General features: G+C 40.4%; 2 protein-coding genes across 7 annotated transcripts in view; both read right to left on the bottom strand.

The window, feature by feature from the left end:
• The window catches only part of ryk (receptor like tyrosine kinase), a 69,324-nt gene extending 53,161 nt beyond the window's left edge, over positions 1–16,163 (bottom strand). For both annotated transcript variants that reach the window (XM_088616630.1, XM_088616631.1), the window contains exon 1: positions 15,433–16,163. In XM_088616630.1, coding sequence (XP_088472756.1) covers positions 15,433–15,658 — 226 coding nt within the window. In that variant the 5' untranslated portion in view covers positions 15,659–16,163. The remainder of the gene's footprint in view (positions 1–15,432) is intronic.
• Positions 16,164–21,860: 5,697 nt separating this feature from the next.
• The window catches only part of sned1 (sushi, nidogen and EGF-like domains 1), a 40,874-nt gene continuing 35,731 nt past the window's right edge, over positions 21,861–27,003 (bottom strand). For all 5 annotated transcript variants that reach the window (XM_088616624.1, XM_088616627.1, XM_088616628.1 and 2 more), the window contains 5 exons: positions 26,237–26,353; positions 25,531–25,618; positions 24,016–24,095; positions 22,858–22,893; positions 21,861–21,927 (listed from right to left, as the gene is read on the bottom strand). In XM_088616624.1, coding sequence (XP_088472750.1) covers positions 22,865–22,893; positions 24,016–24,095; positions 25,531–25,618; positions 26,237–26,353 — 314 coding nt within the window. In that variant the 3' untranslated portion in view covers positions 21,861–21,927; positions 22,858–22,864. The remainder of the gene's footprint in view (positions 21,928–22,857; positions 22,894–24,015; positions 24,096–25,530; positions 25,619–26,236; positions 26,354–27,003) is intronic.

Genomic DNA, 27,003 nt, shown 5'->3' with positions numbered 1-27,003 from the left:
CCACAAATAGCAGGACTGCACCTGCTGTAACTTCTTTATTGATTGCAGCCTTGTGCATCCTGCGCACTATTCAGACAAATACAATATTGCATATAATTCAAATAAGCATGACCCCTGATTGAAAAAAAAAACGGCAAGTTGTCCAAAGCCACAGCCCAGCCATTCAGAGCACAGTCTGCACTCCAAATAAGCACCTTTACTGGTTAAACAAAAGTCCGCATCATGTATAAGTCAATCCCACTGCAAAACTTCTGGGTGTTGTGAAATCTAAATGACTTTGTCCACAGGAGAGGGGATAAATTACAGCAGTGCACCCTGTATGGGCATTTGAAAACTCGATATACATACCAGACTTATTAGAACATCCCAGTTTGTATCAAACACACTATTTCTGTCATAAAACCTCCATTTGAAATGGAAAAAAAAGGAAAAGCAGAACCTCAGGCGAAGCCCTTCTAACACAAATACTTATTCCCATCCACTCCCAGAGGACAAAGCGCAGAAAAGCAAGACTAACCCCTGTGCCCTGTCCAGAGTCTGTCATCTCCCTGTACCACTGACACCCAACAAAGAGAGCAGGCGCACTGGGCACCACACCAACAGTCACACAAGTCTTAGTCTCTGTTCTCTCATGTTTCTGCGCTCACAAAACCAATCAAACCCACATTACAGACCACAGAACCCTGCAGCTTCAGTACATAGCAACATGCAAGCACGCAAGCACCTCAGCCTGAGCCTCTTTTCTCACCTCACGCACACTTGAAACGGTGAGGGAAGGATCACCGCCTTTTATCTATAAAACGGTCTGGACACCAAAAACAGACGTTGCATGCTGGGAAATGCGGATGGGAGAGGTGGGGTAAACTAACTGAAGAGATAAACAGCCTGCCTGGGAGTATTACGTCAAGAGAAGGAAAAGTGCTGGAGCTGTCAGGCTTGCGCCGCAGAGGGTGGTAAAAGAGATGACAGCCATACTTTATCTGCGGCAGTTAAAGGGAATGCCAAGGGGAGGAGCGTTTCGTAGGAATAAAAAAATTTTCACCACAGCAGACGAGGATTATCTGCCAATGTCTCACACTGGAAGTCTGAGGCACCACACTCCCAAGTGCGGTTCAGAGCCGCTGTGCAGCTAACGCTAACACTGCTCCACTCGGCTGCGACGACATGCAAGGCTGGTCCCTGTGCCCCTGGCCCCACAGCTCCTCTCCCAAACCTGGTGCTGTTTCCACCGGGCCTGCAGAACACAGGACTTTTCATCCTTCCCTTTGGCACACAGAAACCGGTTTTGGAAGCCTCTCCGTTACAACTTGGAACAGAAAGCAGGTCATAGGAGGCTACAGGACCTGGCACTGCTCATTCTGTCATTCAAAGCGTTCGCTCAAAGTATTCACTGATTAGCTCACTTTGTGAAGGATCCAATAGATCTAGCTTTTACAATAAAGCTACACAGCCCGGGTTCTCAACTGCATTGAAGGTCACAGTTCCGAATTTAACAACTCTCGCAGCCTGTGTGGATCAGGGCACCTAAACATGGACTATAACCGATACCGAAATAAAACTGATGCAGCAAAAAGATGCCAAGCGCTCTATTTAGTTTTTAGGTCTGTTGAACTGTATTGTTAAAACCATTTCTTAACAAGCATGGCAGACTGGCCACAAAGTCGAGATGAAGTGCTGTTCCAAGACCACCAGCGGGGGGCTTGTGATGGTCTGGCGACTGCCTAGCCTCTGAAACGAACAATCAGGGCATCAGGGTGCGCCCTCCCGCACGCATTTCAGCAGGTGGCCAGAATCAAGTGGGGAGGCTGAACACAGCCGTTGCTTATTAGTAGACGTGCCTTTAGAAAGAGACTGTGGGGAAAAGCAGTCGGTCTGTTTTATTCAAAAAATAAAATGTAGTCAGGATGAAGGACTTGAGAGGTAGCCAAGTCTGTTTGAGGACGTGCAAGAGGAAGAGTCGGATTAAATACTCAGAAGGCAGCCAAGTGTGAATCAGGGACTTACAAGGTATAGAGACAATCTGTACTGACCCCAGACTTGGTGACTGACAGGTTGCCTGTGTTAAGGTAGCACCTTAATGGGTAGAAACCAAGTTAGCTCCAAAGTAGAGACTGGAATAGGGAAGTCAACAAGCCTTGAACGCAATCTCTCGGAAGGCGCTTTATTGTATATGTTGCTCTGAAACATTGCTGGTGAAGCCAGGAAAGCCATGAGAATACAGAGAAGGCTTCAGTGGCTCTATAGGATAAACCAGAGAGTTCACTCAGCAGAAGAAAGTCAAATCGACTGACCAGCTGCTGTAATAGAAAATAACAGGATTATCAGGCATGTAATTTCACAGTGGGAACTGTAACAGCTATAATAGATTAGGAAGGACCATTTGCTGACCACAGAACATAAGCTGTAAGGTAACTTAGTGGGGGGGGAAAGGATCAGGATACTAGACGTAGCCACACAATCATACCATTACATGTAGCTACAGTATGCAGCATTTTCCAGACCATGCTACGTTTCACTGAGGAACCTCCACACAAGGCAGTCTCCATACTGACAAAGAATGGCCTGTCATCTGTAAACCTTATGATCATCTGCACCAGCAATTAAATCCATACAGGGCTGTGTAAGGCTTCCTCAAGACAGGGACACTCAAGGCCTGAGAAAACTAACCCCACAGCACATGACCTTAAAAAAAAAAATCCCTTCGGGGTCTGGCCCAGGCAAGAGAAAAAGAACAATAACAGAACAGACTTGAATGAAGCTGACAAAAAAAAAACCTGCCACGGCATTTTTAAGATTGCACTGCTGTTGAAGAAACGCTGAGGTTGGCCACAAAGCCAATTACGAGGCTCTCTGCAAGAGGAAGATGAAAGCTCCTGCAGCCTTCTGCCGAGCTCTTTAAAAGGCTTTGCATCTCAGACCCGCATTCACTCAGAGACTCGCTGTTACTGCACTCTCCAGCTCGGGGCTTGTTGGAACAAAGCATGTGCTTTACTTTCAGAGCCTTTTTTCTGCATTTCCCCATATATAGGCAAAGGATCATCCCGTACAAACTCTGACAATTATTTAAGCAGGCTTCGTCTTACAATTCCACCCAAATCAGCACTCACATGTCGGCTTTATTCCAACGTATCGTCTCAGCTCAATCACGGCATAACAACATCAAAACAGAACAGGATTATTTCATGAAAATCAATGTGGCCATTTACTGTGCATTAAATTTCCAAACGAATCTGAACTTCATGAAAGTGAATGTTTCATTACAATGATGTAGCTTTTAGCCCAACACAAAAGGAAAGAGAAAAAAAAGTTGTCCAGTACCTTAAGTAGAAACTGGAAGATATATTAATGTTAAGCTACGCTATGCTACACTGTAGAAAGAAAGAGTCAAGCTACTGAAAGGGTATCAGAAACCCTGCTATGAATACATAACTTTTAATTGAACACACTTTGTATGTTGTATTGTAAGTTGTTGATGTTCTAGAAATGATCTTCAAGAAAGTCAATAAGATGGCAAACTGATCAAGGAATATACATCACCCTGGTACTGAACCCACGCAGAGCAGGTGTAGAGTCCAACAGTTGTTTAGGTGTTTGGCATTTCTGTATGCCACTGAAATACACAAACCTCATTTAAGTGACAATTTTTAAAGCCTGCAGTACACAACGCCCAAATACAAAATAAAAACACTTAAGTCCCGTAGTTTCACATAAAAAAACATCCCACAAACAATCATGAAGCAATTAGGCAAGCCTATGGTACTGGCTAAACACGTAACTTCACATACAGTATGACCATATGTACTGCAATCAAACCTAACTAGATAAATATGCCTCTTATAAGCACAACTCATTTGCAGCTACCAATGCAAAAACAAAACTTAAAGGGTGTCCTATCCTTAGCGCAAACTTAATTTTCAAGGAAAGGAGGAAAAAAAACCCATTAATTAGGAAACTAAGAAAAAAAAACAGGCTGCGCTTTGCTACAGTTTAACAAAATTCAAACTGGCAAAAAAGGCAGCTCGTCTCCTGCCCCACGGTTTGAGAGTTAGAAGAGCAGAGAAACCGAGGCAGATAAAGATCTGCGAAAGGAATCACAGTCCCAGGGCAAGCCCCAGAGAACCCAGAAGGAAATGGCTTGAGGATGCTGAAAAAGCCTTAGTGGAGAGAATGGACGGGGGTCTTCCTGGAGGGCAGGGTATAGCTATCTTCACCCCCCAGCCTCAAAACACAGGCCGCCCTTGAATGGAAAAGGCTCCAGCCTGAGTCTTCCACACCGCTTTCCGAGAAAGACGATAGCTGGTGCCTCAGTGGCGACAGTGATCAGCCAGAGCTCGAAATCCTGACAGGAGCATTTGCAGTTATTGCAAAACATTAATCTAAGCATGCCCATCCTGCGGGGGGGGGGTTCCCGTGGGATGGCCTATGTCAGCTCGCCATGCAAAGAATCCCTCAGAAACCCAGATAAAGCATTTAGAGTTCAAGTACTTACATTTCTTACAAAAATCATTCACAAAAAAACCTACAAACCCATGCTGCAGGCGCTAGCACTAATAAAATCTACTAAATATCAAAATGAGATTTCAATTTCTGAAGATGCTGCCAGCAGTTATTTAATGAACCATGTAATAATACCACATTAGATACTTCCGGAAACAAAAGCTGCACAAAAAGACACTAGGGCAGGTACAGAGCAGCGCACACAGTGGCAATAACCTGCTGTAGGAATCTCTGCATCTTTGGCCTGGACAAAGTTAAAGCCTAAAGAAAGTCACAGTGTTTATAACAAAGATAGTCTTCCCTATGCTAATTAACTCTATTAATAAATGAGAAAATCATGCGAGGAGAGATTATGTAAACAGACAAGCTCATAAAGGGAATTCCAATTACAGGAGAAGAAGATGATGAAATTACAATCCCCGAAAGTATAGTGGTAACATACTCTACACCATTAATGTGGGATATGATAGAAACTGTTTGATCATTTTTAATTCAATTTCAGCTTGTTCAAAACCGAACAAAACATATCCACCTGTTGGAAACTCATCACTCACAAGCTCTACCAAACAACCCCTAAAAGGACGTCCACACCCCCGATACCCCTTTCCATGCGTATCACTGATCTGAGCAAGATACAGCTCCATGTATAAAACAAATTCTCCAGATAGCTCAGGATTAAATGGTGTACAGCAAGAGAAATCTAAGGCAAATCAACACAGCAGCACCACCTTCTTAATCAAAGAGAAAACCAGCCCTTCTGTCACTGCGAGAGGCCAAGACCACATGAGTTAGCAATGATTATTCTTGCATACAATAACGGACAAAGAAAAAGAAACCAGTTTACAAAACTTGGAATTTGTTTTAATTCGTTAAAGACATTTCTAAATGTTTCAAATCGTCATAGGAACACTGACCAACAAAATTATCTTCAGGTATTCCAGTCTCCTCAATTCATCACATCAGAACAGATACTGGACTTTTTTTGTTCTCCGAGAAGAAGAGGCTGCCACATTCTAACACTAGTAAATCCACAAACCTTGTCTTTTTGTTACAAATGACACATACTGTGATGACAACACCGACTTCTTTGTTGCAAACAGAAAGCAGCTGGTTTTGTAGGAGAATTTAGCTCAGTCCAGGACAAAATGTGAACATTATGGTTACCAGAGACCACGTCTGATGTCAAAGAGCAATAATAAAGAATGCGCCCTAGCTTCTAAACAAGAAGGAAGAAACAACTGATAGAAAGACAATCCTTTTTTATTAAGTATGTTTTTCCTCTCCTGTTTAGGAGTAGGTTGCTGTTGTAGGTGGGGATGGGTGAAGAGTAGAAAGGGGTGTTTTGATCTCATTTCTGATTGCTGTTTTTTGCTCAGTTCTAAAAATAAAAAATATGGAAAACAAAATTAAAATTGTTATCCTTGCTCTGAAACAGGGTACCGCCCTCCCCAGCAACAAGAAGAGGAAACGCATACCCCCAGAACACTAAGGAAGAGAGATGGCACAGCAGTACAAACATAATAAAAAGACGAGGCAGACAACAAAAAGCCAAATATGAACTCAGGCAGCTGGAATGCCAACTGAAAGTTACCATCCTGGCATTCCAGTCACGTAGATGATCCAATAACTCACCGTATTTTGCAGACGTACTGTTGTAAGCCCAGTGCTAAAAATAATTGTTCGTTTTTACTATTTTAACTAACAGAAACACTTCTTGCATACTGTGCAAAGCAGTTTAACCTCAAAGCATTTTTTTAAGATTGTCATCTAAATAACTGTGCATCCCCTAGAGGGGCTGGCAGAGGTCTGGCGCGTTTAATGCCAAGCGTGAGCATTTAACAAACCTGCCAGCCTCCCCCCTGGGGTGGACTGATTCAATATTATTAGTAGTCATGCTTCGACAGGGAAAAAATGTAAACTGCTGCACAGTGCTGTTTATTCACCTGAAACTGGAGTAAAAGCCGTGTTAATGTGATGTTAATACTCAGGAGTCAGGTAGCACGACAACACAATACTGGAACTAACATATTTATCGACCACAAATGATGGATCCCAAAGAGGGTGGAGTATTCATAAGAAGTAAAGCTACACTTACTTTTTAGAAATGTTTTATAAGCAGCACGCTGAGAACAGCACGATGGTTAACTGGTTTCTTTCTTTCAAATTAAAGTTTTCCATGTAAGACTATAACAGACTGGCGTCCCATCTGGACTGCATCTTGCTTTGTGTCCGTTGTTTGCCAGGATAGTTGTGACACCTCCTGCAACGGTGTACTGGATTAAGGGTTAGAAAATCCATCCATCTATTTTCTATGTCACTTCAATTTGTATCATTTGTGGCTATTTTGTGCAAAATCCCTCCTATGCTGAAACCTAACAATTAGCTCTACTTTAAAAGACAGGGGGAAAATATACTGAAACACTTTGGTAATAGTTACCTTGATATTGCATTTTTGACCTGCGTAAATTCAAAAAACTTTTTCATGCTTTCAAGTATTAGCAGGCAATTTACATGTATTTTGTAGTCATGAAAGGATGTAAGCAGGTACCGCACATCACTGAATAGTCATTTTAACCCACAGAGGTCTTTCATGTAATAAAATCAAAAGCAATAACAAAAAGCACAAATGGCAGTTTGATTTCTGCAGTCATCGACAGGTTCCCCTGCCATAAATCACAGTTCCTTGTTCCAAACATTAAAGCACATAAAAGGCATTTTATTATATTGCCCAAGGTCATATTTTTTGACACGGGCAAAAACATTTCCTGCCAGGAACATTTAATGAGGATTCCCCCTAGGAAAGAAGAAACTTAGTATAATGTTTTTTGGAAGAAGACAATATCGTTTTGAAGAGTTCCTGTGTTCTCAAACCAAGTGCCCTTATTTCATTCCTCCTGCTTCCAGTTATATTACTAGTGTCATTACATATCGTGACATTATTCAAAATTTATCAAACATTCATCCAGCTTGATTAAATGGTTTCCAATTCCACTAAATAGTGCTTACCCACCAAACAATTTCATAGGGAAAAACAATTTTTATAGGACTTCCTTTAAATGCTACAATTAACATAATGTTTACATTCGGAAACTGCAGTAGTTCTGTAACTTGTATACTGTTTCTGTACAATAACCTTATTTGTGTCCTCACTTTGTATAAAAGCAGCGGGTAAATAACTTTAATGAAATGATGGAAAATACTGATTTGAGATTTAACAGCATCTAAATTACACTGGCCACATTAACTCCGCAAAAAAAAACAAACATTTAGTTTCAGTATTATATTTCAAAAGGACAACTAAAACAATGTTTTTACAATGTTGTATGTGCCCTACAACAGATTGGCAACCCATCCACAGTGTGCCCTGCCAGGATAGGCTCCAGCTCCCCCGCTATATTGGATAAAGTCTCTAGAAAAGGGATGGATAGCTGTTTTTTAGGTCATATAATACACTGCACAGTCAGAAAAAAAACACGTTTCATTTCCGTCAATTATCCCTGGTGCTTTTGTGCAGAATCATCATAATCAATATCAAATACTTTATCTTTGACTCCCAAACTAATGCTGAATTACTGAGTGCGAATCAGGTGACAGTTTAGAAAAGCCGTAATATTATAAAACGTCCTCACACTCACATAGCATTTTTCATCCCAAAGGACCTCAAAGTGCTTTGCGTATCGGAGAATCTATTCATGTACCACAGACATGCAGTTTCTGCATGTTATAATCAACACCCATTTTGCACCAGTAGCCCCAAAACAAAACAGATCAAGCAGCGAACTGAATTATTATTTTACCAACTGAATTAAAGGGGGGGGTGAGGGAGGTCAGACAGCACAGGTCCAGACTGGAATTAAGCCAGGACACTAGGGTTGAAGCTGCTGTTCTTTAATGACCTCTTACAGCATGGCGCCCCCTTTCACCCTAATGAAGCACTGGTCTGCAAATTTTGGCACTGCCTTCCCGTCCTCTAGCTACAACAGCATCCCGGTTTTCAATGGAGATCTCCTAACCCAGTACTGCCCAGGTCCAGCCTTGCTATGGATCCAAGATCTGACCAGATCAGGTGACAAGCTGGCCACGTCACTAAAGCTCAAACTAACTTTAGACCTAACTCTAAAGGTATTTCTATCTTGGATAATTTAGCAGAACACATTCATATGAACTCAAACTTCATAGAAACTACTACTTGATTATCACTACTATGCTTTGATGCTTTTTTACAGGAGATTTGATAACAACGTGAAAAGCTGTTACACTGAATCCCATGTGCATTAGGCAATGAGATCTAGCCCAGTCCATCACATACTTTGTTTGCATCTTCTGTTCACCTATTATCAAAAACCCTGGTCAAGTTTGATTCCACTGCAAACACACACAAGGACAATTTAGAGACACCAATTAACCTCTAATCTGGAAGACAGGAGAAAACGAGCACTCAGGGAAACAACAGTGAACACACGCAGAGAACAGGCAGGTCCACACAGAAGATACTCAAGTCCAGGAATTAATCAGGTCCCACCAAGAACTGTGAGACAGCAGCACTGCCACGCCACTCTGACTCACAGCTTGCATCCAACCTCCCCACAACAACACACTTAGAACTTCTATCCATGGAATGCGCTCTGTAAAGACTGCTCCTTGTCATGCGATACTCCAGGTGTCTAAACTCCGAGAGGTTAGAGTAGATTCTACAGTCCAGACTTTGACTTCAGTGTAAGAAAATTTAAGATGCGGACAGATCAAGCAACATGATTAATAGTAGTCTTACAAATGGCTCACTTAAAAACTCACATTACAATTACCAACAAAAATTCTTTGAGATATAAAGGGAAACCACCAATTTACAATACTCACCCAAGGTCAACAGTAAGATAATTAAACACTTCGCAAACAACTTTCAAATCCCTGCTCAAAAAAAGCTATGTTAGAACACCTGCCCTTTGAAAAAAAAAGAACCACGAGCAGGAATACATTTTGGCAACAGTGCTTGTGTTACCCTGCTTTCTTTAATCAAGCATCATCTGTCAAACTTCAGCAAATAATTTACAATATAAGATCTCTCACATGCCATGTTGATACAATAGACAATGATATTCTAGCCAACTTTTTGCCGATCTCCAGTTCAGCGCATCTTAATGAGCCATTACAGTCACTGCCCAGAAATAAAATGCCAAGAGCAATTTCAATCATTCCACTACTTGAAGAGTACTATAGATTGAATGTGAATTGCTGGCATAGACAGACTAGAATCTGGTAGAGCTCAAAAAATTCTAAAAGGCCTGATGGACTGGGGAGGAAAAACAACCTTATGGTGACTCACTTCATTGCATGCCAGCTCATATCTCACTCATAGTCAAGCAGAGATCACTGAAATTAAACACCACTACAGTCGTGGAGTTTTTCAACTGCTCAGTGTCCTCTGACTGAGCTAGGTTGCACATTATCAGTCCGCATTAATGAAGCCTGATGAATGGATTTTACTTTAAAAATGTTTAAAAACATTCACAGTCACACTTGGGCTTTTTCCATGCATGGCGCTGTTCTTTTGGAGCTCAGTGTGGACAGTAAAAGTCCGACTGCAAATGAAACATACTAAGCCCACCCTGGATACGGTCTCGATGGACCGATATGGTCTCGGCCCAATTTCACAAACAAACTGGGTACGGCTCTCTTTATAAATGGGACCGTGAACAGAAAGGAAAGGAACTGCATGATTACAGCACCGTCAGGAAGACTTCCTGGTACCACAGCAAGCACAGGACACCACAATGTCCAGGGGACCAACAGGGATGGGGACAGAGGACACGTTTTAAGAAAGAGAACAGAAAAATTCAGAAGGATCGTGATTTAAGTGTTTAAAAAAACAGAAGTATTCTTTTTCTTAGCGGTTTGAGCACAAGTGGTTTAGTCAAAGCAAAACACTATGCTCCAAAATACACTTCAAATCGAAAGACAAACAAAGGTAAAATTATGCAACAGTGCTTGATGCTGCTCTATATTTTCAGCGTTTTTTTCATCACATGACCTATCTTTAAGCTTATCTTTGGCCAGCTCTTTTTTCCCACTTCTCTTTCCCACAAACCTAAAAAACTTCTAATTAGAAAACAAAATGCACTCCTTCTTGCATCACACTGGAGCTGCAGAGTGCTTTGCTTCATCTGTCCTTCAAGCATAGAGTACGAGTGACACTGAACGATCCCTAATCCCACAGCCATCCAGTAGCCCGGGCCCCCAGCTTCCCCAATTCAAACCTCCTTTAACTCTGTTCTCGCATCTTTATTTTCACCAGTGGTTTTCATGAGAGATCTAGGCAGACAGTTTCTACTGATCTACTGAAGTGGGCACAAGTGAAAAGTGTGATAGCAAAGATAGTTAATAATAAAAAAAACACCTTAGATCTAGAGGACAATGAGTACTTTTCAAGGAGTAAATCGGAGATCTAGGGATGCCCGTGAATAACTGCTAAAGGGGAAGATCGTGAGAACATAAACCCTAAAACTAAAAAGAGCCCAGCAAATTTACCACACAACCCCGCCTACGTTATGATGCATTACCTAATATTGCAAACTAACAATGTAAACATCTGGTCTAAAAGGAAATAACTTCACAGTGAACACAGGAAAACTGGATCCGATTAAATCTGGGAAGTAAACCCAAAAAACTCTAGTTCGCTTCCAAATGAACACAGTACAGGTGGACCAAGCGTGAACAACCGAACATGTTCATCTGAAGTGAGCCCGGCATGGATACACCCTTAGAACATAGGCCAACTACAGAAACATACATCATAAAAAAGTGTCACCAGAGAGGTAACATTCTAATTAGGTGCTTATTTGGTTCATAGAAAAAAGAAAAGAGCTGGTATCAAAACACAGAAAAGTGAAAGGTGAAAACCACCCGATAATTAATGAAACACACAGCTATTAGAGACCAAGGTATATCTTTGGAATTTCCGCTGTGAGAGATTAATCTGCTGGCGAGGCCCTCCTTGCCGAACCCAACCTGACAGTAACAAGAGCAGGCCAGAGCTAAAACCTCAACCGTCAGCTAAGCTCACAGTACTAAATTACAGGCAGGGTCAAGGCGTCACAGCAATCACGGCAAGATAAACTGTAAAGTAAATGTTTTAGATAATTCACTCCTCGGCTTAGCTCTTTTATTTTTCTAACCCGACCTGTCTTTGCAGCACACATGGGTCTGCAGAAGGAATGCTCACAGGCAAGTGGCTCTAGTATACAGTACTGCTGGAAAGAAGGGCCCTTAAAACAGGCTCCCTTCGGTGACGATGGGTATATTAGCACAGTAATCAAAACTTCATGACATCACTCCACATATGAGCTTGACCATGTTTTTTTTCCCCACTAGCAATAAAGAAACAATACACATCAATGAAATAAACACAAAGGATTGCTAAATCTAAACCAGAGACTCAAATGATCGCCATTCATACAAATACCACATAATGGGGTTTTTATTGTACACTGTATTGCTGCCAGGGTATATTTCTGACCATTTCAACTTCTTTTTTTGTGTTATACTCTGCGTATAATTCAATCTGGAAATGTATTCCCCTGTTGGTATTAATTAAGGTACCTATACAGGCAGCCTGGAGGCATAGGTTTTGTTTTCCTAGTATAGCAATGACTACAATTTTTCTCAGTTATTCAGAATCATGGGTTGCACATGTAAATTAGTACAGGCCACTCCTGTCTTTTTATTTTACCGTTAATTCCCAATCACAAACAGCAGAGATTCAGACCCTGGAGTGTTTGATTAAGTTACTCGGTAACGATCACTGATATAGAGGGAAAAAGACACCTAAGAAGACCCCAAACAATGCACAAAACAAAGTATTTAAGATTCAAGACTCAAACTGACTTTCTTTTAATTACACTGTGGCAAAACATAACACTAAATGGGCACAGGGAGCATGTATCATTCTCAGTAACACCAAAGTAATACAAAAACTTCACTGAATTACGAGGAGCTGGAAGGAGTATATCAACTGTAGTCAGCTTAGATATTCTACCCTTCAACAGCTGAAATAGAAAACATTTTGTGGTACTACCAGCACTGGAGAGATCTTCACCTCTTTAGAGCTGGTACTTCCAACTGAGCCCACCTCCACAAGGGCTGTAGGTTCTTAATGACCCCAATCACATCAGTATTGGCTTATTTTAATCGATGCAACAACTCATTCCTGTCCTCGAGGTGCTTGAGGCAAGAAACTTAGAGAACCCATCGTTACACCAGCTATCCAGGATCAGGACTGGGCCTACCTGCTTCAGGGTGTCTAGAAATGGCAGGGGTACCAGTGCTTTTGCTACAACTGTGGACGCAATTTTCAGACACTAGGCTCCTGAACACCTAAACAGCAGTGGGCTCTTCTGATGTTTGGTCTGCGCTCCAAATCTTCGCAGCACCAAAACACCGCAGTGGTTCTGTGGACCGCGTCTCATCGGCACTTGGATTGAACATGAATGACATGCAGAACCCTGAGGCATCAGGACATTGTTCTGTCCAGGATCGTATCTGGACATCCTCCACACAGCCTAAAACCCCACCATCAGCAGAAAATAACTGCTGACCAGACCTCCGGTTTTTAAAACTATCCCAAGTAAATACAATTCACTGTTGATCACTGTGACTTTCTTTAATTTCCACAGCAAAAGGGCATCACAATAAACTTGCCCAATGAAAAAACAAGGAGATTTATTAAAGTCAGTCAATATATTTTTAATACTGTATTTGGAACTAGTCCATTGTATTCTGGTTAGGCGATGTACTGTAATTTAAAGCTGAGATTTTAGATAACGATTCTTGGCTGTAGACACACATGTATTTATAAAATCCCCAGTGGTAGTTAATTTGGCTTTCAGATCTGGTAGCAAGATATTTTCATCTGTGTTCAGATGGGTCACTGTCCCCAGTTCATGTGCTTCTTATTAAAGTGACAAGTTGTGCCTATTTGAAGCACAGCTCAAATAAATGTTACCAACAGATTTTATTTTGACATGACTTCTGTGACATGACAGAGTGGACTGACATGTTTTCTATTTCAAAATGCTCTGAGTTACCCTAAGATAAATATCTGATTAAATTTAGTCTGGAAGAAAATCCCTTCCTCGTTTCCTTTCCAAGTTCAAGGGCAAACGATACAGCACAAACATCAATAAACAAAAAAAAAATTACAAAACAAAACTTTAAATATGTTTTGTAAATTAAGAGGAAGAAGTCCTACACTCTCAACAGGATAAAAAAACATTTTCATTCAGAGCCCTTTCAATACTTATAACTGAAGGATGTAAATCTAAAATAAGGAATTTGTGGACAATTAATAACATAATCTAAACCAGCCTTTGTGCAAAAACTAAAACTACATTATACCAGAATAAAAGAAGTAGCATTCGAAAGTATGTTTGTGAATGACAGGTAGAAAATATTTTACCAATGACAATGGGAACATATGACTCAGGTGTTTAAAATAATGAACACAACCATTTCTTCACACTCAACAAAAAATAGACCTAGAGGGCACAAATATGAGTTATGGGCCAGAAGATTAAAAAACTTCAGGTGCTTAGACAAGCCAGGGAGGTTAATGGCCGCTGTCACGATGAAATCATGAGGCTTCTGCCTCTACTGACACCACGCAAAGACCCGTTCAAAATCGATTAAATACTTTGTAAAAATGTAATGTAACTGATTAAGAGCTGTCAACCCTGAAACACGACTCAATAAAATATACATATACTTCTTGTGTCTGGGCTGCTGGCGCCACCCACTCATCACAGTGCAATGTTTTTTTTTTCTTTTCTTCCTTGTTGACTACTGAGCGGAGCTAAAAGAAACCCTCACCGTACTTCAAAGTGTAAAAAGCATCTCAACTCATTTAAAAACAAAACAGCGGGTCGGGGCAGACTACCTGCTAATAACCTTGTTAGACCAGAAACGCTCCCACCTGCGTTCCAGACCCACTTAAAAACAACACGTGTGCTACGGGAATCCCAACACAACACCCCCCAAATCTTCATGAACCAGTATTTAATGCCTCGACACACTCTGCGCCCCAGCAGCTCCGGATAAAGCACCGTGTTGTTAAACCACTTTGAATGAAACCTGCCTCTTGAAATCACGCGGCGAAAACAAACGCGCCTTCACACGGGACAAGTTGACGCGTCCGAGTAGGTGCATTTCAAACTTCTCGCACCATCGCAAGGTCGCGACATCTGCTGCGTTTCGGTCGTGACAACGGATCGGTTCTCCCTGCCCATTGCGCTGGGCTAAAGCTTTCGTACGTCACCAGATTTTGCCTAAAAAAAAAAAGAAGCAACCTTCCCCTTCTGCGAGACCGCCAGGTTTAGACCACAAGTGGCAGGGGATGTGTTTACTATTTCTACGCGAGGCTTGGAGCAAGTAACACAAACAGCGTAACTAACGCTAGACGTGAAACACTCCACATTGCATCCTGTTAATGACCACCCCTTCCAAAACTGCAAGGCTTTTCTTTTTTTTTTGGAGGGGGGGGGGGGGGGGAATCATGCTTCAAATTTTCTAAATACCTGCTAATATTTTCCACATAAGGAAGTTCAGCCACCAGAATGGGTCCAAGTCGCTTATTTCCCGACTTACTCGCACAGCCCTCTAAAAGCAGGCTACACACACGTTACCCATCAAATTACAAGCCAAGGAGAAAAAAAAAAGGCAAAGCAAGACCTGTTCAGCTCGGGGGTTAAAAGCATGCGGAGCGACCGAGAAGCAGCGCCATCCGAGCGATCCGAAGTTGGTGCTTCTGTACGACCTCGCTCCCCCCCCCCAAAAAAATCAAAACAACGCAGTGCCAGCCTGAGTTCTCTATCACCCCCCCACACACACACACCACCACCACCACCACCTCGATATTAGCCCTGTCCTCTTTCCGCTCCGTCTCACCTAGCAGCTTCTTCACCTCTTCCTCGCTCATGTAGACGTTGACACTGGGGCGATTGTTGCTGCTGATCCCGGGAGCGCTGGGGTTGGCGAGGCACACGGCCGCCGCCTCCAGCAGGAGCAGGACGAGGAAGCCCTCTCGCCTCCAGCGGAACAGCTCCGACTCCGGCCAGCCCCGGGACCCTGACCCGCCGCCGCCGCCGCCGATCGCCTCCGCCAGCAACAACATCGCCCACGACAGCAACAGCAACAGCAACAACAACAAACAAAAACAAAAAAAAACAGCGATCTCCTGAGAGGAGGAGGAGGGGGGGGGGGCTGTTTCGATGCAATTCCGCCCTGATCTCTAGCGTCTCGGATCCGAGTTTTTTCTACTCTTGATCTCCTCCTCCGAAGCGAAAGTTTGCTCCTAAAAGAAGCATACTGCTTGATGGCTCACCCCCGTCCCTCTCCCTCTCTCTCTCTCCGCTCTCCACTCCACTCCTCTCCCGGTTTTTCTCTTGCGAAGTTAACCTAGCCCCCCGCTAAACGTGCGGGGGAGAACGGGATTGTAGTATAAAAACGCAATCCCGACTTTCCTTTCCCGTTTATGGGTATTACTTCAACGTTGCACATACATTCCTAAAGCTTCGCCTCCATGTAACCGCACAGCATTTTCCTTTCATCGTCTCTTCTTTTTTTTTCTCTCCCCGCAATCTCAGCTTTCATTAAAGGGAGGGGGGGCTCCTCGGGCCACGTGTGCGCGCACGTTCCCTTGACGGGGGGGACCGACGAGCGCGTCCGTGCGTCGCTATTTCGAGCGCGTAACCTCTAGTTTTCCTCGCACAGGAGCGCGCTTGGAAGTGGAAGGAAAGTTGAGATAGGAGGCCGTGGTGTGAACGATGAATGAACTGGAGTGAAAGAGAAGCAGAGAAGGCTGAATTGTTCGTTTCTTTTTACCCAGCAGCGGTGCAAGTTAAACACGCAGCGCCTACAGTCCTTCAGATATATTGTTTTTTTTATCGCTTATCATCGGGTTCTTGGAAGGATTTTTCTCGGACACGAGGGCTAGCCGACAATGCGTTCAACTCTAAATATTTTATTCAGCCCCAAGACGGTAATTTAAACAGCAAGCAGTGCAACATACAGCACACTCCGAATACAACTGGTAAAAAACACAGTATCACAACATTTCGAGGAAAAAATAAACACAGAAAAAGGTCCATAAAATGATTATGACACCATTTTAAGGAATTTGTCCTATACTACAAAATAACAATAATCATCATCAGTCTATTAGACATTTAAAAACATTAAAGTGCATGTACATTGCAGAGGGGGCTCTAGACAACTGTCCAGCAAGGATTGTCCTCAGTTCTATGTGTATATGTAGCAACTGTAATTATTCTTTTCTTTAGTTTTAGACGGTACTAATATTTGCACAAAGATAAAAATCTTTCGTTTCAGATGACTTTAGATTTCAATTGTACAGCTAAAGATAGAGGAAACAACGATAAAAAGAAAGTCGCATGTTAAGGGCAACGAGTGTGAAAAATAACACTTCTTGCTTAGAACCTTTACCACAAAAACACTTTTTGTAAACACAACACCTGCTTCTTTGGGGTTGTTGGAGCTGATTTTTCAATAACAGAAAGAATACAATAAATACCTAATTGAAATGCACTCTATAAATTCAATGAAATATTATTATTTTATGACAATAATCCACGCAATTGCTAATGGGGAAAACTGTACATTTTCTGTTTAAGGTGAAGCGCTGTTTGCATTTCTATATTTGCAATAGCCTCAGAAACGTGTTTCGATTTCCATTAGCTTGCACAATCTAATCTAATATGCCTTCACCATTAAATATGTTGCTGCGTATTTGTTAAACACGTTTGTTAAACACAAGGTAATCTTCGTTTTAACTATGGCTATTTAGATCCAATCCAGCGATCACAAGATTGTCCAGGTGTCTTTCATAAAACCCATCCCACATTTTCAGGTTTGAAAAAATCTGAAGTCCAGCTCGGCTACCCAAATTAATAGGGACACCTAGTGGTTTATTATTAGAATTGCAGTTCGTTTGCTTCTTCGGAAGTGATCCTTGCGCAACAAGTACAGTAGGTTTATAAGGAACAAGTGATAGGTTTATTCCATGCTGAAAAAAAAGAAGAAAGAAAACACAACGTTTCGGCCGTGGAGCCTTCTTCAGCCCACACCTGTTTTCTTTCTTCTTTTTTTTCAGCATGGAATAAACCTATTGTTCCTTTGCAGCCTACACATGCATAGGCAGCTACCCACCTGTACTACAGTAGTTTTTTTTGCCTGTTTTCTCCAAATGCCTGTTGACTACTGCGGAATGTCAGCCACCTTGAACCCTCAGGGCCATGTACACTCCTAGTGTAAGTTGTCCGATTAGCAGAGCAGCGTGTTGAAGATCTAGAATTCTCCTACAGCCAATTTCCTACAGCCTTGCATTATGTGGTACTGTACATCACTGCTTTGAGAAAATTCCACAGTGAGAAATCTTACCTTCAACATCTGAGTTTCAAGCTATCTTACCTTCTCTCTCGACATTTACTCCATTAATATTAATGTTTTCAGCCGGCTGAACCTTGCAGTTGATTCTGTGCTCTAGAATATTTGTGTGTATTTCTGACACGCCTTACAGTTTACTAACAAACAGCTGCTTTTTAGGCTCTTCTTTTCCCATGTTCAGGCCTTGCAGCATGGTGACTGACACATTCTCTGCATCCACATCACACATACTTTGCATACCAGCCTTTTAAAATCTGTTTTCATCAGAGGAACCTTCTTTACTTCTTCTTCAAAATGCTCTATTATTTAGAATCGGGTATGTCATTTTGATATTTGTTTTAAATGAACTCTGTCAAATTCACCTCTCTGTCTGGTCTTACCTATGGTACAGTGCATGTATTGATGAGGGTTCTCTTTAATACGGAACAGTAGACAGCTTGTGAAAAATAGCAATGAATGCTACTTGTTCATAATTGTGTTTTTAATGCCTCTCAGTATATGATGCCCACGAACAACCAGGACACAACATTTGTTCTGGCACAAACTCAGACTGGTAATGGATCTACAGCAGGGGTCTCCAATCCTGGTCCAGGAGAGCCTCAGTCTCGATACTCCTATAGTTTAGGTCTCTCTTAAAGTAACTGTTACCCAATGACTAGGAAGACTTGTTTAATCAATTCAGAAAGTAATGATTTCAGTGAAGGGAACACTGGTGTCTAAGGAATGAAGGACAGTCTTGTGTTCCAAATGATCTCTAAGTTACTCAATTGAACACACCGCCTGTATAAGTGACCATGGTTAAATTATTCCAGGTCTTTGGAAAGTAATGATTTAAAGGCTCTCTCCAAATCCTGCTGGATTACACCCCTCACCTGCAGTGTTCTGGTACATGCAAGCAACTAATTGTATGTTCATATTCAAATTCTTGAATTTGTCTTTACACATACCCCAGCTTGTTCTCCATGAGACACACAAGCACACAGACGGGGAGAGAGAAGCTTGGGGTCAGAGGGCAGGGTCAGCCATTTATACGGTGCCCCTGGAGCAGCTGTGGTTAAGGGCCTTGCTCAGGGGCCCAACTGGCCACAGTTTTTGAACTGGCAACCTTATGGCCACAGGCACAGATCCTTAGCCACAGTGCCACCGCTCCACCTGGTATTAAGTACTTTGTTTACTTAATACGTCTAATACAATACAGAAGGTAAACACCTTTTATGTTTCTAAAAGTGATTTTATCAGTTTTAAAAAGTTATTTTTTAAGTATTAACACCAAATAAAAGATCCTTCATTTACCAAAACAAAACAGAACGGTACACAAAAAGCAAATGTTTTAACATTTTATTATTAAAATATTCACCTACAAAAACAGCCTATAAACACTATTTACATAATAGCTAGAACAGACGGTTTGTGTTGTTTTTGTTTTTTTTTTGTTCTCAAGGATATAAAGGCAGTGAGATCAAGATATCATTGAAGTTTCTTCTAACAAAGAGCATCTGGACTAAACAGCAACCAAAGTACAAAGTTTTTTTTGCCAAAGGAACATCTCCGCATTTCATCTAGTAAAAACATTTCCATGTGCTCTTGTTCTCCAGTGAGCTAAGGGCAATATAAAAGTGGTGGTGAGGTGCGGTTGTTAAGCAGAGGATGGGGAATTTACCCAGCCAACTACTGGTTCACCAGGTACCTAGGATCAGGTGTGACCACTTGTTCTCTATCCAGTAATGATCCAAAGGAGCACACTCCATGTAGTGTTGACACCATTTCACCTAAAATATAAAGCTCTTTGCTGCTTTTCTATTCTGTCCCAAAATGTCTAGCCTGCAGCTGCCTCTTAAGGTTGCCTTTCCCATTTCAGATCCCTTCTGCCAGTCTTGTCCGTTACTACTGCTCCTCACACGTTTTCTAGTTACTTCAGCTCTGTCCCAGTTGCACTATGTCTAAAAGTAGAAGTGTCGCCAATCCTAGATTAACAGGCAATGTATATTTTCATGTAAGTAGACCAAATGGATGTTTCAGTGGAACATTGTCCGGGTTTTGTACAGTACATCCCAGTTATGTCAGTTTCACACCTGATGTTTCTTTTATGGTCAATTGTCTCTTAACAGACAGAAGACGCTGTGTGCTGTTTTGTATACAGATTATAACTTTAAAATCAGACGCCTTTTATTTAAAGGCCAGAGTAGTAATTTGGAATTGCAAGAAATTTCCTTTTGAATGTTTCTGCGCTTCATAAACTATAACACTTAAATCATATTTACTACTGCATGAAAGCTGTATATATGCATAATACGTTTCAGGTATTACATACTGTATATGTAATCAATGTAATATTAGTATACACCGTTTTCAGGTGCTACTCAGTATAATAATACAGATCTAAAATGCTTTTGCTGTTTGAAATAAATTTTATTAGTCATAAAAAGATGGTTCTTGGTGGTTTGGAATTCATAATACTTCTTTCATGAGTTTTATGTACATAAGCTATTGTCTAAGAATAGCCTGGCTTAAATATTAGATGTCGTCAGTATTCACGCAGTAACATGCTGCTTTCTGCATAGCAAGAACGTAAGCACTTAAACAAAGATTAGATTTTTAGTTCAAACTAAACCTGCGTAGATTCTTGCTATACAATTGAAATTGTTGATCGTACAGTGGGAGCAGCATTCAATTCTATTAAGTAGTTCTCCCAATTTAAAAAATACCCTTCTTTGGATTTTTAGTAGTATGACTACTAAAAATACACATTTGTCTTCGCCAATAGCTTTATTATATTTAATATTATATACTGTACATTCTCCTGCATCACTGAGTCTCAAATCAGCTATCATTTAGCATTTTATTGTTCACTAATATTTATGGAGCTAAACATAAAGTCAGGGACTTATGATTTACAAATGTTCTTCTATCGTGCATGAAAACTGTTGCTGGCACTAACACAGGAAAATATCAAAAAAATTTATCAAAAAATGCTTCATAACCCATAACTGAGAATCTTATTATTATATGTTCAGCATTAAAGCACTCCTTAAAGTGCTTATTTTTCCATCTACTTGGGTAGGTGTTATTTTAGGTACTAAAAAGATTAACTGGACTATTGATGTGACTTAATGAGATATTCCAAATAAATTCATTTGTGGTCACCGGCTAACCTGCTCAACCTAAATTCCAAATACAAAGATCTTCAATGCTGATCTGTGGTCTGCTATAATATTATTGTACTATTTGTGAGTCGTTCCACAAAATGTTAGAATGGACTAAATACTACTTCTTCTGCGCGATCTGTTTCACATGCTTTGCAGATTTAGGGTCATCCAAAATCTAGCAAGAAAGGCAAGACCTGACAAAAAGGCAGTGTATTTAAAGAGAGTGCGTAACGTGAACAAGCTGTTCATGTCAAGATGATGTCACTCTTAACAGATGGCAAGTCAACATCCTATGATTCTAGTGGGACTGAAAAGAAGCTCAGGGAAAGAGCGATGTGTCTTTTGCTGTCCAGATTATTTTCTTTTGGCTTCTGGGATTCCCTCTTTTGAAAATGTTCTGAGTTTTCGCTCTCTTTTAGGGAAAGTGTGACACTGGGTCCCTTATGAACATGTGGGAACCCCATTTGGCCCCCTAAACTATTGGCCAAAGGCACTGATTCTTTTAAGATGCAGCACAGTGAATGGGGGAGGAATGTCTCAAGAATAACTGAGAATGTGAAAGTAATGAACAGAGTGTACACAGCTGGCAAAACATCAAGGAAAGATAACTTTTGATGTGGTCTCCAGCAGCAAACGTTGTGATGACCCTATCCTAGAGTTACTATTCATTGAACAGCTCAATTTACATTGACTGGCAATGAGTGTCTCCTAAAGCTGGATTTTTTTTTCCAAATGGCACATGGAAACTCTCTCAGGTAGAAGTCATCAGGGAAAATCAAATTTATCCCCTGAGATTCAATCCCGCAAACTGGCCTTCTGACAAAATGGCTACCTGCAAGAAAAAGAATGAATGAAAACTAATTTGAATTTTACTCTGCAAAGCAACCTCCTGTTTTTTTTTTCTTAGCCGTCAATAGGATTATTTGCCTCCTGCAACACAGAAACATGTTCACTGGTTGATCAAACACCTCATTTAGGGTTTCGACTCATAGGTAATCTTGCGACATATGCCTGTCTGGCCAGAAGAGGGCGCACTTTACACTGAAATGCAGAAAACAAAGCTACGTCTGTTTCATCACCCAGTAGGTCTTTTGCAGCAATAATATACAAACCATTACTGCTCTTTGCTTAAAGGGGTTATTAAATGACCCAGAGGTCAGAAACTAATTTTTGCATATTTTACATTAATTTAGCAAAAAATAATTTTTGAATAGTACCAATTTGCCAGTTATAAGTAATTTTCTTGCATGATGCATAGGTATTTTAATTGTTTTGTTCAAGTATTTAACTCAGCTAAATCATTTGTCTTTATTGCCTTCAAGTATTTGGGAGAAAATTAGGTTTCAAAAGGAAAAAAAAACTTTTTCAAGTTAATAGCCATATACAGTATGTGTTGAAGAAAAAAATCCTAATTTATTTTTCCAAACCAATTTATGGCACCATAGGTACAGATACTGTGCTTTCCCATTCCTTTTTTAATACTCTTTTAGAAGTTTAAAATTCTAATTTTAGAACTAAAACTATTTTAATAGTCCTAGGCCAGTGGACACAAGTGTTACGGAGAGAATGCATTCAGTGTGCAATGATTTTCTAATTATAACAACTGACAATATATCTCCTGGGACTGAAGTTGTGGATGAGTCTTACAATATGTATTCGTCCATACTTCTGACCACTTCACAGATTGTTTTTCCAGTGTATTTACTGTATTTCTAGGGACAGAAAACATATTTTCTGTAAGGCCAAGAAGAAAACGACTAACCAAAGTTTCACTGCAGTCTGTGAGTCCTTCTGTTTCCTGTGTTGGAAGCAAGAAAAAAGGAAAATTAAGAAGAAAATATTTTATGACTTTTAGATGTATATATATGATGTTTACATTAACTGATTCATTTAATGGTTATTTATATTTCACAAGGCAGTTTTCATGTAGGAAAAAAAACAGCAGATGTTGTAAGTGTAGATGACAGTGAATGGATGTCTACTCTTCGTTATTGTCAATACACTTCCTGTATCTCCTACATGCATTGTGACTGAGAACAGTTTCTATTTCATCAGAAGGAATACCAGAGAAATTTGTTTTAAGACACCACTTTGTTCCTGGTTATGATCAGCTGTATGACACGTTTTCAAATTCAAAAGGGATTTTTGGCCACACTGATCTAATACTCTCTTGCCCTCACTTTTTATTTAGCTTCTTCACAGACACAAAGTACAAATGATGACAATAAGAAGAACAAAACCCAAACGTCTTCAAAAAAACTTCACATCTCAATGGCTTCATAATATATATAGAATCAACTAGCTTGCTTATCAACAATTCAAGCTGCAATGAATACAGTCACTACTCAGTGCTTGCTGATAAATAACAACTGAAAATATGTAAACGACTAAGCCTGCTTTTTTAATAGATATTGTAGACTATACGAAGCTCAGTTACCACAACTCAGGACCTTCACTCTTCAAATCAGATGCTGATTGAAGGTCCCTGGCTTAATGTAATTAAATTAAGTAAAGATAAACAAAACCTATATATAACTATGCCCAGAGACTACCACATGCTACTGCAACTGCCTGTCTACTGACATTCCTCTTCTACCTATTCCTTGCTAAATTCCAAACTACACTCAGAAAAAAAACATCCACCACAATCTTTTATACAAATAAGCACCATGCAAATTCCTGCATTTCAGTCAATCAGTAATTAAGAAAACCATGAAAAGGTAGAGCCCTTTGCAAGTGACCACTAGTGGCAGCCCCTTGTCATTACAGTCTTCTTCCTAGGCACTATTAAGGATTGGATTAAACATTACATATGGGTTCCAAGACTAATGAATGACGCATGCATAAAAAGTTTTTTGTCTTAAGCAATTTTTGTTTGAACATGATGATGTGATTTCAATGCATGCTAGAATCCACTTACTTGGAGTCTTCTTATGTAGAAGTGGCTCGCAAATCTCCCTGTAACAAATGTCTTTGTGGACTTTGTAGGTTCGTTTATACCTGTATGGTTTGAAATAGAAAATATAGTATGTGGGTACCACATGCTTGAAAGATAAACGGAGTTCGTTTGAAATGTATTCAGGCCTCTGTAAAGTTTCTGCTCTCTTGTATTGCTGTCTGAGCTTGTAATCATGACACACAAGTAAATTAGATTATTCTCAAGTACATAAGTATCTGACCCCTTTTCTATAGTGATCTTAAATCAGTTTATATGCAAAAGAATAGTCTGAAATATCAGTTTTATGGTCTCTGTCTGTGTATAGTCTAAGTGGTTTATCTTGACTTCAGAGCAAATGCATTTGTGTAATTAAATTCCGTTCGATAGATATTGAATTTCAAGCCACAATTCATAGCAAATATGACAAATTAACCATGGAGACCAGGGAGCTTTTGAAACAAATAGGGGATAAAACTGGTAGAGAGAAACAGACCAGGAGAAGGTTACTTTTGCTTCTGAGTGCAGTGACATTCATCATTAAGAAGTCAAATGCACATCATAGCGGTCACTAACTAGATCAGGCTGCCCTTGAAAACTGAGCAGATTTGCAAGCAGGAAAGTGTTTAGGAGTGCCACTGTCAAATACTGACTTTGAAAGATTTATGAAGTTCTAAGTCTGACGAGAGTCTCTAGAGTCTCAAGCTGACCTGTATGGGTGAGTGACAAGAAAGAAGCCCTTTCTGAAAAGAATAATCCTACATTTCATGTGAGATACATACTGCAGATACATGTACAGTATCTGACATAAGGTTTGATGTTCATATGAGACAAAAATGTAAAATTCTGTCTTAGTGCAAAAACTTATGGCAGGTACAAGCCCAGCAGAGTATATGCTCTGGTCAAAACCATCCAAGGTGTCAAGCGTGATGGTGCCAGGATGGGGATATTTCTCATCAGCAGGGACTGAGAATCTTGTCATTTTTGAGAGAAAAATGGATAGGCCAGAGAACAGTTTAATTCTTAAAAAAAAAACCCTGTCTGACTCACAGAGGATTCTAAAATAGATTCAATCATTTATGCTTGAGCAAGGCAATTACCACACTGAACTGGTCTAACAACAAGAGGTTGAATGTGCTTGAGTGAGCCAGTTAAACTCCTGACTTGCACAAGAACATAAATTACAGCCCCCTATCAGCAATTACTCTAAAGTTTTCAAAATACCCCCTTCTTCAGAAAATAGTTGGCTTATGTTGCCTTCCAATAATTTTAAGACGAAAAAACACAGATAAAAGGAATATTTTAATTCAGTACAATGTGAATGAGGAGCACCATGTGACTGGGGAGTCTAGCAAGGGAATTCTAAAAGGATTCCGTTAAACAGGCATTCCTGTCTGTCAAACTGTCTAAAAGACAGTCTAAAGGTTGATAAAAGCATTTATAAATGAGTTCACAAAGTGTGTAAGAGCACTGTATCCCAGTCTTCCAGACTGTACTCACAGGTAGTGGCAAACACCTCCCTCCCAGACTGGCACTGTCTTTGTTTCAGAGTACAGGCGGGTGCAGGAATGAGGAACTCGCTGACAGACTGCAATTAAAATCCCCAGAAGGAAATAAGAACACAGTCCCTAAAGAAATAACATGAACGTACATGACATGTGGCACCTCAGAAATGAATGATTGTGTCTTCATTATTAAGCTAAACAAGTGCCAGACAAGTGGAGATGGAGGATTTGAATGATCATTGATAGTGCCAGTGCTAAAGATATAATGAGGAATGTTGTTTTTTTTTCTGATATCTGAGTTCCGTTCGTTGGATATTGAATTTCAAGCCACAATTCACAGCAAATACGATAGATAGACCATGAAGACCAGGGACCTTTTTTTAAACAAATAGGGGATACAACTGGTCAAGACAAACAGACCAGGAGAATATTACTTTTGCTTCTGAGTGCAGTGACATTCATCATTAAGAAGTCAAATGCACATCATAGCAGTCACTAACTAGATCAGGCTGCCCCTGAATAATGACACTCAATAATGAGTGTGTGAACCTGGTTAAAAATGGTCACTGATGATTAAGTTGCCATCACTGAGGAGATATCAGTATAGTTTAAACATTCTAAAAGACGTAGGTTCACCAAAGATCAAAGCGTTTCACTTCAGTTTGAAGAAAAAGATTGCAGCGACATCAACAGTTACTCACAGAGCTCACACTGTCTTCCCTTGAATCCCACGCTGCAGTCACAGGCAAAAGAGTCAGTCCCTTTCACACAAGTTCCACCGTTTTGGCAGGGGTTTGTCCTGCAGTCTCTTGGAGCCTCTGGAACACAAGTACCATGAGCTCCAGTAAAGCACTGCACAGGATAATGCACCCCATGAGATTTCACCAAAATATGTAAAATTTCTGTCAATCTCAAGCAAATGCAATTCTTCCTTGACCCTGCTAACTCTCCTACAGTAACACTAGCATAATGAATTTTCTCTATTTCCTCTGAAGCTGCAGAAACTCTGAGGCATACTACAAATGAATACATCTCCAAGACTAATCTAACAATGAAAGATCTTTTTTTCCCCCGAAAATTAGTGTATTTAAACACATGGAAAAAAAGAACACATTAATAATCAATTAGCAGCATACATGTAAGAAAAACCTGACCAAAGATACATGATTCGTGTCATTTTCTGTGTAACTTCTAATGGAAACAAAATGAATAATTATGAATCAAAGCAATAAACCATTTCTAAAACTACTTAAACTACAGAAAGTAAAAGTTTACAAGACATTAAAGAAAACATTTACAAACACAGAGGGCATCAGAGCTTTAAAACAAAATGTATACCCATCTTATGTCCTAAGCAGGCTCAATAAATTATTTCCAAAATGTATTTTTTATCTATAATCAGTACAAATCTTATGTTTTGTGTTTCACATTCCTGTCTCCTATGTTTTGCTACTCTTTCTCTTTTTCT

This window comes from Lepisosteus platostomus, chromosome 2 (genome assembly GCF_059453375.1).
Source record: "Lepisosteus platostomus isolate fLepPlt1 chromosome 2, fLepPlt1.hap1, whole genome shotgun sequence".
NCBI classification, from domain to species: Eukaryota; Metazoa; Chordata; class Actinopteri; order Semionotiformes; family Lepisosteidae; genus Lepisosteus; species Lepisosteus platostomus.
The sequence above is the reverse complement of the archived record's forward strand: the minus strand, read 5'-3'. Positions and strand labels throughout refer to the sequence as shown.